Raw genomic sequence first — 14,156 nt, forward strand, 5'->3', positions numbered from 1 at the left:
AAAACCTACATTAAACCAACAAACAAGGGAACATACAAATATTCCCACTACAATCTATACTTCTAGTCTTACAGTGGCATGTAAAAGTAACTTTTAAAAAAAAAAATCTAGAACAAAGGCTGGACCCACTTGTCAGTCCAAGTGCTCACCGCGTGCGTGAGAATTGTCCCCGCTCTGTCCACCAAAGTGTTGAACAAGCATGAGAACAGCAACAATAAAAACAATTAAATATATCGAGTTAACAGTTATTAGCGAGTTGATGAAACCCATAAAAGAAGGTCCCTTCAATTTCTTCTTGATAGTGTTCCCTTGCCTATACCCTTCGAGAAATCGGCTTATTTGGGTGCCTCGATCCTCTTCTTCTAGCCTCTCTGACCCAACAACCTTTATTAAACAAAATAATATTTTGTTATAAACATACAATGGTTTATGAGGAGTATCATACAACTTGTACATTTGACATAATACAACTTGTAAATTTGACATACCAGTATTCATCATGAGGAAATGACTAACCGGTAATGTCTTACCTGGTCACCTAATATATATTCTATGTTTATAAAAAATTCTCATCTGTATTCATGTTAAATTAATTAATTCAAGCTAGAATGAGAGAAAAAATATGTGCCATAATATCAACAGGGAAAACAATGTTAAAAAAGTCTCACCAGTTCATATTCTTCATTTCCATCCCAAACAACGACTTTTGGAAGTTGCGCGCTTTTTGTTGCATCAAACCCATCAGCAAACTCCTCCCATTGCTTGACCCCGACAAAGCTGAATATCAAATCCCGATTTGCATTTGCGGCTGATCTCAAGACTCTAATCAATTGTTCTGAGTTTTCGTGCATCTCGTCTTGCACTATTGTCAGAACAATTTTTCGGGTCTCCTCCTTGAGCATTTTGAGGGTTTCGTGGTTAATTGGTACGGTAAGTGGCAAAAGAGATTGCTTTATGAAATCCTCCAAGAATTCACCTAATCGAGAGAGACAATTAAATTTATATTAGAGATTAAAATAAAATAATACTTGTCTAATTGTTGTTTGTTCACAAAAATGAGCATGAATGTGCCTTTTTAATAACATTGCTGAGCTTATTACAAGCATTTTGTTTTACTAGTTGTAGGAATGTGTTTTTCAATTAGCCTTCACATTGTTAATTTGTTCTCTAGAATCGGTACCAAAACACTATTAAACCAACCAATTGAACAATTGGTTCCTTACTAAAAATTGAACAGTATAATGATGAAAAATTAAAAAATAAATACAGCATAACCAGAAAATGCCTAGTGGTTAACTTGAAGCGCAACTATGAAAATTCTAGATTCAAACTAACCTTCAAAGGGGCCATAAAACACACTCTTTTCACTATATTTAGGATTGATAAGTACCAGAGCCGGCACTTTGTCAAAATCATAGATCAACATCATATCCTCTGAGAAATCTTTTGCAATAGCAAACCAAGCTTTCTTCTTGTATTTACTCCCAAATTCAGCAATTAATGATTCATCTAGACCAAAGCCTAAAAATATTGGGAAGCTTTTGCCGGCCGAGTCGACAAAATTTTGAATAGCATCATCCGCCTCAAGACGAGAAACATCAGGTGTAACAAACTTTTTGAGATATTGGACTAATATCTCGGCTTTTCTTGGTCCTGTGTATTCTATTGGCACTCCATGGATGAAGAACTTCAGTGTGGGAAAACCACTGAATTTTTTTTTTTAAAGAAAAAAGGTAACGAAATCTAATCAGGCGCAAACAATAATCAACTGTATGCAAAAAATTAATGAACTTCCTCAAGTGCAAATTTACCTACAGTGGTAAATATGATCAAATTTGCAATGCAATGCACTGAGTTTTTTTTTTTTTTTCTGATGGATATCCACAACTTAAATGTCAAAATGAACAGGATTTACTGCATTTAAAGATCTAAATAATAAAGTAAGTAGTGGAATCAGATCAAAAGGAAGAAAGAACCTACTCGATTTCGTATTTGGAAGCAATCTTGCTGTACTTGTCAGCATCTACTTTAGCTATAAAAATAGGTTTACTAAGCCCAGCTAACACAGGAGCAGCCGCATCTAACTAAAACAAAAAAGGAAAAAGAAAAGAAACCAAATCAGATCCTGAATTCACTTAAATATAATATCTATCTAATGGGTCGTGAAATTTGATTCGAGACGATCCTGTAAGGCTGAAATTTTGATCCAGAGAGAAGAGAGAGGGAGAAATACGAAGTACTACTAACCTCAGGAGAAAGGCGCTTGCAGTGGCCACACCAAGGAGCGTAGAAATCCACGAGCAGAAAATCAAAGGCGGAGATTGCAGAGTCGAAATTGGAGGAGGTGAGCTCGATTACTGACCCATCTCGCCTGAATTCGTCTTCTCCAGTTGTCGCCAAGGAGGGAGAGAAAAGGATCGAGATCCATAGAAGGAGAATCGCGATTGATTTCGCCATGAGCTGCTTGCTCTATGTTGTAGACGGGAGTTATTCACTATGGGACTATGGGTAAACTGATACTGAAACGCCGGTCCCACGCACACTTCGGTTCTGATCCTTTTCATTACACGGACACAGTGGAAATCCACAATCCGGGTAAAAATAAACCGTAAATTTTTATCAGAGCAATTTTGGCGTCGTGCAGCAGCGCGTGGACTCCTGGTAGAAAATCAAAATTATGCTTCGTGTTCTGTTAAAATCTTTACCCGTTATGTAGCGTAGTTGTAGTGCTCACTGCTCTTCAGATTAGTCCAGATGGGGTCTTGACGAGAACCAAAATTAACCGTCCGATCTGAGAAGCATTGTGTATGAATGCACTCGCAAATTTTGTTTGCTGACGCAAATGCGCAAAGCTCGGGGCCTGTGATTCAGAACAGGATTGGCTGCAAGATTTGGATGCAGAGAAAATAGAAGCTTAAGGTTGTATTTGGGCCTATACTGTTCGTGAATGAAAGCCCCTTAGCTAGGGGTGCAAACGGGTCGGATATTACCCGTCCGAATCCGGATCCGTATCCGAATTTTTGCAGATTCGGACATTCGGATACGGATAGTTGCGGATTCGAATACGGATACAGATTTTTTTTATGCGGATTCGGATACGGATACGGGTTGAGTTTCGGAATCGGATACGGATACGGATAATTATCCGGATCCGGATATTTTAATTTTTCGGATATCCGGATAGGAATAAGCTAGCATGATATGCATAGCATAGAACCCCTCCATGCAACGGCTTGGATTTCAAGTTTTCAAAATCCTAACGGTCGATCCGAACCATTCATCTTGTTCTCCATATTAATATGTGTTTGGAGACCAAATTTTATATTTTTTGGAATTTTTTTACTATTTCTTTAGATTTATTGAAAACCGTTGTTTTCAGCAAATCTGGACCATAAAAAACAGCAATTTTCAATAAATCTAAAGAAATAGTAAAAAAATTCCAAAAAATGTAAAATTTGGTCTCCAAACACATATTAATATGGAGAACAAGATGAACGGTTCGGATCGACCATTAGGATTTTGAAAACTCAAAATCCGTGCCGTTGCATGGAGGGGTTCTATGCTATGCATAGCATGCTAGCATATTCCATCCGTATATGTTAAGATTTGAGAAAAAAATTTGTGTCTATTTATTTTTTGTATTAGAATATCTTTTGTGTTGGTATTTTTAATTAAAGTTATAGTTATGTTGGTGAATTTTAGTTAATCAGATATATATTTTGTAATGGTGTAACAAGTTAATTAGATATATATTTTGAATTAGAAATCCGAATTATATCCGTATCTGTATTCGTATCCGAAAATATCCGATCCGTATCTGTATCCGTTTAATATCCGATCCGTATCCGTATCCGGTTACTATCCGATCCGTATCCGGTTACTATCCGATCCGTATCCGTATCCGGAAAAAAATACGGATACGGATATGGGTTGAGCACTATCCGATCCGTATCCGATCCGTTTGCACCCCTACCCTTAGCCGAAGTTCAAAATCTAGAAATAGCGATTGGCACAGCATTAAATTTACGGCTCATAAATAGATTCTCTTTGTTAGTTCCTGTGCTTTTATTATCACTAAGGGGTTGTTTGGCTGCCAGGCGAGAATGAAAATGGGTTTGAGTTCGAATTCAATTTGAATAATCGAAACACTATGTATGGAAAAAAAAAAAAATCACTCGGATTGAATTTTTTTGTTCCTACATGAACAGTAAAAATTAGTTCAAAATATTTTTCAATCCCATTCCTATACATCCGCTGAACAGGACCTGGGTGAAATTTTTTTTCCCACAGGCCCTAATAATGACAAGTCATGCAAGTACTGGTTTTAATTCCATAATATTTTTTATTGTTCAAGTCCGCTATCAGTGCCCGATCTCCAATATATTTTTTTTTGCCATAACTCTTCATTTTACTGCGCATTTATGAGATGCCTTTTTATTAGCAGCAACTTCTATAAATTAACAGTGAGCCAAGATCTTGCGTCCTGAGGAAAACCAAGGACAGATGAACAGCTTAATGGCGTGGTGCCTCAGAGGATATGGAATCACATCGTGCAGCACTACCAGAGGATAAAAACACATTAAACTAATGCTTTGCATTGCAATTCGGCTCAAAATCGTTAATAACATCTTCAACAGTGAATAGACTAAGCGATCTGGTTTCCTCGTCCTTAGATCAGGAACGGAAGAATGGCAACACAGAAATTTCTACCCGCAGCACTTCATAAAGGTCACTCTCCCTATGGCTGTCTTTACTTTCCAAATTTAATGAAGATTATTTGTAAAATAATACATTAATGATCGACCGCTTTGTTTCCGACAATATGTAATTATCTTATCATGTTCTGGTGGAAACAAGTTTCAGCATTAATTCAAAGTATGACAAACAGTAATAATAAGAATCAACAGACACAACCATTCTAACTGTAGGAAAACATCAAACACAGAAAGGCGAAAATTACACTAACATCACCAAATAAAAGATCAAGTTTACATGCCTGACAATCATGGTCTTAGCCAAAGTTTTTTTCTTTTTTGACCAGTTAGCCAAAGTTATTATGGAAGCAAAATGTACGATGCTTCTTTTGAACAACAAACAAATTCTTAGAAAAAAAAAAACAGGAGCTGTAATTAAAGTCTCATTTCATTTGAGATATTGGAAAGTGAAGGAAAAAGAGATCAGCCAGAGGCAGTCTTTTTCTGCATAAAATCAACAGCGATCAGCGGCACGGCAATACCAATGCCGAATACACCAGCAACAGACAGATACATCTTCAGCTTTTGGTTCTTCATCCTGTGAAGATTGTACATATGCTTTGCATGGAGATAGTATGGTTCATCGTGCGCATGGGCACTGAGTCTCTTCGTGCCAGTAGCATGCAGGCTGCGAGTAGCTGTTGTACATTACATAAAAAAAATGTTTGAAAACTAGCAGTAAATCATTGAGGGAACTGAAAAACCAGAAGCATAGACCTGATTGTAATAACGTGACTGATTGAGTTTTTAAAATATATATATATATATAGAGAGAGAGATGAGCTACGGTGAGCCATGGAGTAAAACGCGTTTGTACTCCACGCCATATTTTCATTTTGAAAATCCAAACGACCGATCCGAACCGTTAGATGTTTAATCCATATTGAAATGTGCTTGGAGACCAAATTTACTGTTTATTAAGCATTTTGTAAAATTGCTGTTTTGCTGTGTGAACAGTAAAATTTTCTGGACCATCGGATCAGCGATTTTCAAAATTGCCTAATAAATAGTAAAAAAAATTTCAAAAAATGTAAAATTTGGTCTCCAAGCACATTTCAATATGGAGATTGTGTTGAGGGGTTCGGATCGGTCGTTTGAATTTTCAAAATGAAAATATAGTGCCATAGAGCACCAACGCGTTTTACTCTATGGCTCACCGTAGCTCATCTCTCTCTATATATATATATTGAAGAAAAGTTTTTAAAATATATTTAACACACATTGGTAAAGCTACTCATTTCAGGGAAAAAAAAACACACACAGTGAAAAACCTTCTTACTATTGATTTGCTGGAGAAAGTGCTAGTCTGAAATAAAGACTCCAATGACTGATTATGTCATTGTACTAACTATAGATGGAACCAGTTACAATTTAACAAAGGCTCCCATGGTGCTTCTTTCTTGGCTTTCATGGTTGTGCTCGGTTGAAAAATTTCAAATTATTATTACATAGATGACTTATTATATTTCATTTAATATCAATTACCAAAGTATTCTATTGGATTTGGTCATGTAACTATGTAAGATTGCTAGTTCCTGTACTAGTCTAAAACTCCATTGCTAAAATCCACAAAGAAAATAGAGTGAGGTCTCAAGCTCCCGTCTTTTTCAAAGAAAGAGGTGTTGCGAATTGAATCGAACTACAACGTTAAATTCTACGTTAAAATTACCTGATCTCGAAAGGAAGGCTTCAGAGGCGGCGAACAGCTTCAAGCCAGACTGGAGACTTCTGTTCAATGCCATTATTTCCTTTCGTTTCTTCTTCCTCTTCTCTCTTTCTCTCAGGAATTGATTTCTAGGAGACGAAATCGAAATGCCTCTGACTCGAACTGAAACAGGAGAAAAAGTACGAAACCAGGATAGGTACTCAAAACTGTGGGCGATGATACAGACATTTTCTTGAATCAGATTCACTATGGAATTCGATCACTATCTTATCATGTGGTAAACTACTGACGTGATTGTGAGACCCGAGATAATAAACGATTTACGACAGAGGGTCCCAGATGTCAGTAATCAATTCACAGCCGCGAACTTTGCAACCCGCTCCTCCGCTCCTTTAATTTCAGGTCAGCCCATCGAATTCGCTTCCTCTAAGATATCTCATATTTTGCGTGACTTTTTGGTAAATCCAACCGTTCAAATATCCTGCACGAATCTCAAAGCTAAAATAATACTGGCCCTTGCGGTATCCCCGAATAGGCACCGGACACGTTGGTCACGCAAAATATGAGATATCTCAGGCCGTCTGGGTTGCGCTTTGCACAACTCGGAGGACTGTAAAAGGATGCCCCGGCATCGCATCAAATTAGGTCCAGTAGGAGGTTAGACGCGTCAGATTCAGATCAACATTCGAAAATGTTTAATTATCAATAAAAATTAAAAGTTGTTCGTGGGAATCTCAATTCTAATCGGACGTCTATGATTCTGCACAACTTATAACTACTGCTGTAGATCTCTTTGACTTTGATCGATTAAATTAAAGTTGTTCGTGAGAATCTGGATTCTAATCGGACGTCTATGATTCTGCATAACTTATATCTACTGTTGTAGATCTGTTGTACCAATGTGCCGTAGTCTGCATGCAGCTCTATCGATTAAAATTAGGCGGTCCACGTAAAAGGCATAATTAATGTTTCGAAATATGTTTTTTCTCATGCGTGTGAAACATCACGCATGTTGCATATACGAATTTTAATGTGAAATTATATATTTAAATTTTAAAATGAGTTATCAATATCTATGATCAATTTCTTTGTAGTCGTGACAAATTAATAAAGTAATATCCAGAGTCATAAGTAATGATAACATTCAATTTAGAACAATATTAATAAAGTGTGTTGTATAGAAATTAGAATGTCTGCATATGCATCCACATAAACAGGGCTGCATATACGACCACATATTTAAATTCATATATGTGATTGTATGATATTTTTAACAAGCCAATAGACCTCATACAAATACATTGTCCATACAACCAGCCGTAAAAACACTAGTCATAAACGGCTCCCGCTTGAATATATCCAATTTGACAGGCCGTGTGATCTACAGATTCTGGTCCAATATACTAAAATGGTCTGCTCAACAAGACCCAACCCATACTGGGACTTCTTTTAAATTATGGAAAAATAAAAGCCCGTTAATATAGTCGGGTTCGGTCCAATCCAATAAGCAAAATATTCTAATGGAAGGGCTTCTGCCTATTTTTCCAAAAAAATCCAATAAACAAAATACCCGAAACCTATTGCACGACTTTCTACTTTAGAAAATTAAGAAAAACTAAAAGCCCGTTAAGGAAAAAAAAAACTGAAACCGAAATACCCCCTTCTCTCTTCCTTATTCTTTTCGCCTCTTTACCGGGAACCTCTTCTAAGAAATAGCACGACCTTTCCTCTTATATGAATGGCGAAGCTTCTTCTAGAAGTTAAGCGCTACGGTCTCCTATGGCTCGCTGGGTTTAAAGAGGCTTGTTGCTTTCACCGCGCCATTTTCTTCTGCGCCAGGTTTTATTTTCTTCTACTTTTTTTTTTTTTTTTGGATTTTGTTCTGATTTTCAATTAATTAGAAGAAAATAGTTGAATTATCATATGAATTTATTGTGTGCAGTTCGAAAATGCTACTGATAAGAACTGGACAGTGTTTCCTCTTGAACGGACTAATCTTCCTCGGAAGGTAAATCTTTTTAGATTAATGTATATGTTTATTTTTAGACCTTACATTTTTCTGATTAATATGTTTACTGTATAATTTATGTAGCTTATTTATCCTGAGATCATTCGTAATTCCAATTCTCATGTGGATATTACCCGATCAATGTGATCAGATATCAGCCGTGGCACTTTATTCCTTTCTGCGCTCTTTTCTAATCCAAATTTTCTATGTAAGTCATTACTCCAAGTATTCTTCTCTACTTAAGTGATTACTTTGAAAAATGTAATTTCTAATCCTTGCTTACTCTCTTTTTTATTTTATTTTATCTACAGGTGCTTTGGGTTTATCCTCTCTATCTTTTCAGTTTAATACTGGGATTTTTATGGTATGTTAGTTCATCATAACATATATGATTTTGTTTTATGTTGCGTATTACGGAATTTAATTTCAGCTCACATGTACTAATACTGTACCAAACTGGTACAGCATAAGCATAGAAAGGGTGCTAGCTGTAATTAAACCCAATTAAACCCAGTCCCTATGTAAGATAAACCTTAATTAAACTCAAACAAAAGGGTGCTAGCTGGTCCATGTAGTGCTGCACCGGTACCAAACTTTACTGGTACAACTGGGCATCAGACTCCGAGATGGTAATCTCTCCTCTTTACCATTGTAATGCAGCTTATTAATTGAATGACTTCGCATGTAAGCACTAGTGCCTTCATTAATTTTTACAAGAAGTAAATGGTAGAACTAGGGAGGAGACAAAGAAATGGTTTTACAATGAATCTCTCCAATGAAATTTGATATGTATTTTCTAACTTTGGTATATCTTAAAATTAGGTATTCCGACATAGCCAAGTATTCTTTTGAGGTAATAAAAGAACGTGAAAAATCTAAGGCTCAGCCATCCGACAATAGTAGAAATAATGGCACAGAGAGGCCAGGAGTTGATGGGTAGGTCCATAACCAGATTTTGATAATTTTTTATTCATCTTTTGCGAGACCAGAAAACTTATGCCCCTAGAAAATATGAAAAGTATTTTCTGTACCACTCACTTTTCCTTATTCTTCACCACTCTTCCTTTCTCGTGTTTTCTCTTTATCCAACTTCTCTTTGGTTTTTACTATTTTCCTTATCTTATGAGGGAGAGAATTATTGATTCTTTTACCCGAGGATACATAGTATTGTCAGATTTTGAAGGGGCACGTATGAATTTTTTTACCCATTTTCTTTTTGGGTTTTAACTTTTTGCAATATGTTTCTCTCTTATTTCATAGGCTTGCCATTGGGATAGGTGAACAGATCTATTCGGGCCTTTTGCTGACTATATTCTTTTTCGAGGTGCAGTGGTGGTGCGCTTTTATTTCTTTTATTAAGCTCTGTTTATTGCTGGAAATCTTTTTACTGCTGGTTCTAACTAAATTAATGTTAATATATGATTTAACAGGTTTCTGTAGCTGATTCCTTGCCCTTTATTGGAAAAGCAACAAGTTTTTTTCTACTTTCTTGGATGAATGCATACTACTGCTTTGAGTAAGCAAAGACTTAACGTACTAATTAAAAGGGAAATTCTTGTCCCCGTAAAAGTATCTCTCTTTAAATCTCTTGAGTTTGAATAGGGATGCATTTTCTCCAAAAAAGAAAAAAAAAAAGAGGAAGAATGACATTATAAAAGTATTCTTAGAAATTATATGTTATACTTTTTTTATTGGAAATGCATTATTTCTTATGAAACAATTTTTTTTTTTATGTTATGATGAAAGGAAGCCTTGAAATACTGTGCACTATCAGCGTGGAGAAAACTGTGGGATCATAAGCCAAGTGCAATTTCATCTTTAGCCCTAAGCCCCTAATAAAACATGAAAATGTTTGCTGAAGCCCTGCAAAATGAGAAATTTTGTTGATATACTCATGTAAAACTAAAAAAAAAATACCATCGATGCCCCTGTTGCTTTTAACCTGCCAATGAAGCAAAGCTAAAGGATTTTCGTAGTTTTGTAGAAGTATCAGTAACATTCATCATTTCTCATAGTTATATTGAACATGTAATGTCTTTCAGAGACACCTTTGCTTTGACATGAACTAAGGATTGCAATAACAACCAGTACCAGTATGACTCAATTGGCACATTCTATATGGGCTATATTAGTAGCCTCGTCATTCACTTATAACATGCACAAAAGAGAAACAAAAATAAAAATTAAGGCGATTGCTTAATTTCTGTTAGATCCAAGTGGAACTACTCTGGAGTGAGCTTGAATTCCAAGCTTGAGTTCTTTGAATCTAATTGGGCCTTCTTTGCTGGCTTTGGTACGTTTATGGTTATCTCAATCTTTTCTTTTACTTCAATTGTGCTTATTAGTTTTTTCTGTATCAGAAAACGGAGATGAAATGCTTGTCAAACTAAAATGATAATCACTTGCAAACTAAATGTGCTGATGTTTAATTAAACAGGAAGCCCATCTGTGATTCCAAGCCTCTTCTTCACTCGACTTATTAGCAATGGAATTATCGGTTTCCTATATCCTGTGGTATGAGATAAAGGATTTGCAATTGTTTATTGTCGAGAAAATAGTATCGATTTTAATTATGCTCACTTTGTAGTGAATGAAATTTGGAGGTTTCAAAATCCATCATATCTTTTTGCCTTTGAATGATTCCAGATGCTTAGGTCTGGTAACTAATACTATGAAAATATGTTCTTATGTTTATTGGTGGTTTGCTAAAATAAGGGAATCTGAACATTCTACATGTAATAATGTGAGTGAGGCTATGGTACATAGCATGGATTGGTCTGAATTATGGATCAATATCTTCATTTTTAAAGTTTAAACAGTTAATCTAAACCGTTGAACATTATCTTCATATGAAAATATACTTGTAAATCAAATGTTACATTTTTTTTACTATTTTTTTAGATAGGTAGAAAATCACTTGATCTAAAAATTCACCATTCAAAGGTATTGATTTTCTACCTATCTAAAATAATAGTAATTTGTTTTTTAAAAACATGTAAAATTTAGTATGCAAGTACATTTTCATATGGGGATCATGTTCAACGGTTCAAATCGACTGTTTGAATTTTGAAAACAAAGATATTGATCCATAATACGGACTAATCCGCTCTATGTATAGTACCATAGCCTCACTCCATGTAATATCTAGACTTATTGGCTTTTTTTTTCTAAATGGAGAGTATATCTCACCATCTCTTCTTCTTTTATTTTTATTTTTTTGTAGTTTGTACTAACTGCAGCTGGGACCCGAGAAGAAGATGTAATTAATTATATATCAAGATTGAGTGATGGTGTACAAGGAAGAAAGATTCCTATATTCTATTTCTCTCAGAGGATATCGTAAGTATACTCGCTGATGCATTTTTTACTTTGTTTTTTTAGTTATTTGTGGGTCTGGCCTGGATTCAACTTGATATATAATTAATTATATATCAAGATTGAGTGATGGTGTACAAGGAAGAAAGATTCCTATATTCTATTTCTCTCAGAGGATATCGTAAGTATACTCGCTGATACAAATCTTAAATGATTAAAATCTTTAAAGACGCCCTTTCCTACCCACTGGTTAAAGCAGATTCAACTTGCACCTGCATTTACTGCTTTCCTACTCAATTTAATTTAACACTCTTCATTAATTTCTTCAACAATAAGAAAGATAATGTGGAATTCTAATATGTGTTGAACTGTTGATTTAATTATCATTCTTAAATTTATTTATTTATCTTGAACTAAGAAGTGAACATCAAATAAATTCTTTCTTTGATCTCGGTAGGCCTAAGCCTTGTATTTGAGTTTTTTTTTTAATTTTATTTTATAAATGTGGGGAAGACCCATCGATTCCATTACAAAACCAGAATGTTCTTAAGCGTACCAAACGACTGGTACCACTTACAAAGGACCTTGTTTTGGAGTTTGAGAGAATATTTGACGGAAACTGAGTTCCAGCCTTAGTCCCAAATTTTAACTCTGCAATTTCCAGCTGTTTGGTACCAGTCCTTTCCAAAAACTCTTCTCATTTCTCAATGAAATCGGTGGGAGTACCCACTTTTGTCAAAAAAGAAACAAGAAAAAAATACAACTCTGCAATCAGGCATCACTACGGGTATGAATGTTTTGATTAAATGTTTTGTTAATCAAAACACTACCAAAGCTTAAATCTGTTTGCCAAATTTCAGGGAAGAATGATGCGGACCTAACTTAATACCATTAGATTAGTTAATAAAAGTTATAATAAAACAACTAACTGCTGTTATGGACCAAGTTATTTAATTCCCAAGGATTGAGATATTAGATTCGTATGCTATCCCTTATGGCTTCATTATACGTGTACATTTCAGGACCATGGTGCTCGATATATTCCCTAAGGTAGAAAAGGAGAATTGATTTGATTTAGTCAAATCCCACAAGGACAAATTCCTTTTAGTTTTAATCATTTGCATATCTGTCAATTATATGTTGTACTATTGTATTGATGTTTGTAAGATAAAACGTGTTTGACTACAACAAATGTATAGTTCAGCCAATATCTTGCTTGCTTGATCTGGCCATTGTTGTACAATGTATATATTTTATTCAGTTGTTGAAGCCTTTATCCAAAAAAAGAAAAAGAAAGAAGAGCTATTCAAATCCACTTACATCATTCCTTTTTATGGATTTATTTGTTTTTAACTTTAGAACTGTACATGTTCTTTTACGTTTGCATCTGTCAATCATTTGATTTAGGTCTTGCGCTGTAGTCAAAACCCACTTGCACTACCGTATGTGACAAATTATTTTGGTTATTATTAGTTTATAACTGCAATTTATGAGTGAGTCTATGGTACTATGCATATCACGGGTTGTTACCGTGCTACGGCTCTATATTTGAGTTTTCAAATCCTAACGGTTGATCCGAACCGTTCATCTTGTTCTCCATATTAATATGTGTTTGGAGACCAAATTTTATATTTTTTGAAATTTTTTGACTATTTTTTTTAGATATTTAGAAAATCACTTAATCTGAAAATTCTGGACCATCCAAAAACAGTGATTTTCAATAAATCTAAAAAAATAGTAAAAAAATTTCAAAAAATGTAAAATTTGGTCTCCAAACACATATTAATATAGAGAACAAGATGAACGGTTCGGATCGACCGTTAGAATTTGAAAACTCAAATATAGAGCCGTAGCACGGTGCCAAATCGTAATATGCATAGTACCATAGACTCACTTGCAATTTATTATGGCATATGTGATTGAAGTTAATGAAATGTGACCCAATGCGAGCAAATTTTCTAATCTATAGAACCTATTTTTGTCTTTTTTGAGCTTGAACTAGTTGTGCAATTATAGTACAGGTAATTAATGTCCATGTTTAATTCATATAAACTAAGGTTCAGTTTGTACCAACCTTTAATGCAAATCTCAATTTTGAATAAAAACAAAGAAAAAAAACTCCCAAAATTAGTGTTAGTACATGAAGTAATTGCCTCTTCTAGGAGGGAATCAACCTTGATTGCATTTTCTAACTACTTCAAAGCATGTGTTGTCTCCTGTATATATCGCTTCTAATGGTATTTCTCTTTTTAACCATTTTCTTGATACTGATGTTTTGCCTAATCCATTATGAGTTTCATAGTGCTGAAAAAAGGGATTTTAAAATTGTATCACGGATTTGTCAAGCACTACATCACTATTATGTCTTTAGAGGATTATTTAAAAAAGAAAATCATTTTTTACTGAAGAATTT

The 14,156-nt window shown here is 34.9% G+C and overlaps 3 protein-coding genes across 3 annotated transcripts; 1 reads left to right on the plus strand and 2 right to left on the minus strand.

Moving 5' to 3' along the window:
• Nucleotides 1-102: 102 nt before the first annotated feature.
• PDIL5-2 (PDI-like 5-2) lies at nt 103-2,600 on the minus strand. Its single transcript, XM_078315964.1, has 5 exons — nt 2,248-2,600; nt 1,981-2,084; nt 1,336-1,706; nt 669-976; nt 103-384 (listed from the first exon to the last, which is right to left on the minus strand). The coding sequence occupies exons 1-5, from the start codon at nt 2,455-2,457 to the stop codon at nt 133-135; spliced, it is 1,245 nt and encodes a 414-aa protein (XP_078172090.1). The 5' UTR covers nt 2,458-2,600; the 3' UTR covers nt 103-132.
• Nucleotides 2,601-4,857: 2,257 nt separating this feature from the next.
• LOC144566479 (uncharacterized) lies at nt 4,858-6,604 on the minus strand. The gene is made up of 2 exons (XM_078316507.1): nt 6,424-6,604; nt 4,858-5,392 (listed from the first exon to the last, which is right to left on the minus strand). The coding sequence occupies exons 1-2, from the start codon at nt 6,494-6,496 to the stop codon at nt 5,178-5,180; spliced, it is 288 nt and encodes a 95-aa protein (XP_078172633.1). The 5' UTR covers nt 6,497-6,604; the 3' UTR covers nt 4,858-5,177.
• A 1,446-nt stretch (nt 6,605-8,050) lies between these two features.
• Nucleotides 8,051-12,967, plus strand: LOC144566360 (etoposide-induced protein). Its single transcript, XM_078316378.1, has 11 exons — nt 8,051-8,259; nt 8,363-8,428; nt 8,513-8,636; nt 8,740-8,792; nt 9,251-9,364; nt 9,689-9,752; nt 9,859-9,944; nt 10,639-10,721; nt 10,866-10,942; nt 11,652-11,767; nt 12,766-12,967. The coding sequence occupies exons 1-11, from the start codon at nt 8,159-8,161 to the stop codon at nt 12,809-12,811; spliced, it is 930 nt and encodes a 309-aa protein (XP_078172504.1). The 5' UTR covers nt 8,051-8,158; the 3' UTR covers nt 12,812-12,967.
• The last annotated feature ends 1,189 nt before the right edge of the window (nt 12,968-14,156 follow it).

Source organism: Carex rostrata, chromosome 15 (genome assembly GCF_964058835.1).
Source record: "Carex rostrata chromosome 15, lpCarRost1.2, whole genome shotgun sequence".
Classification (NCBI taxonomy): Eukaryota; Viridiplantae; Streptophyta; class Magnoliopsida; order Poales; family Cyperaceae; genus Carex; species Carex rostrata.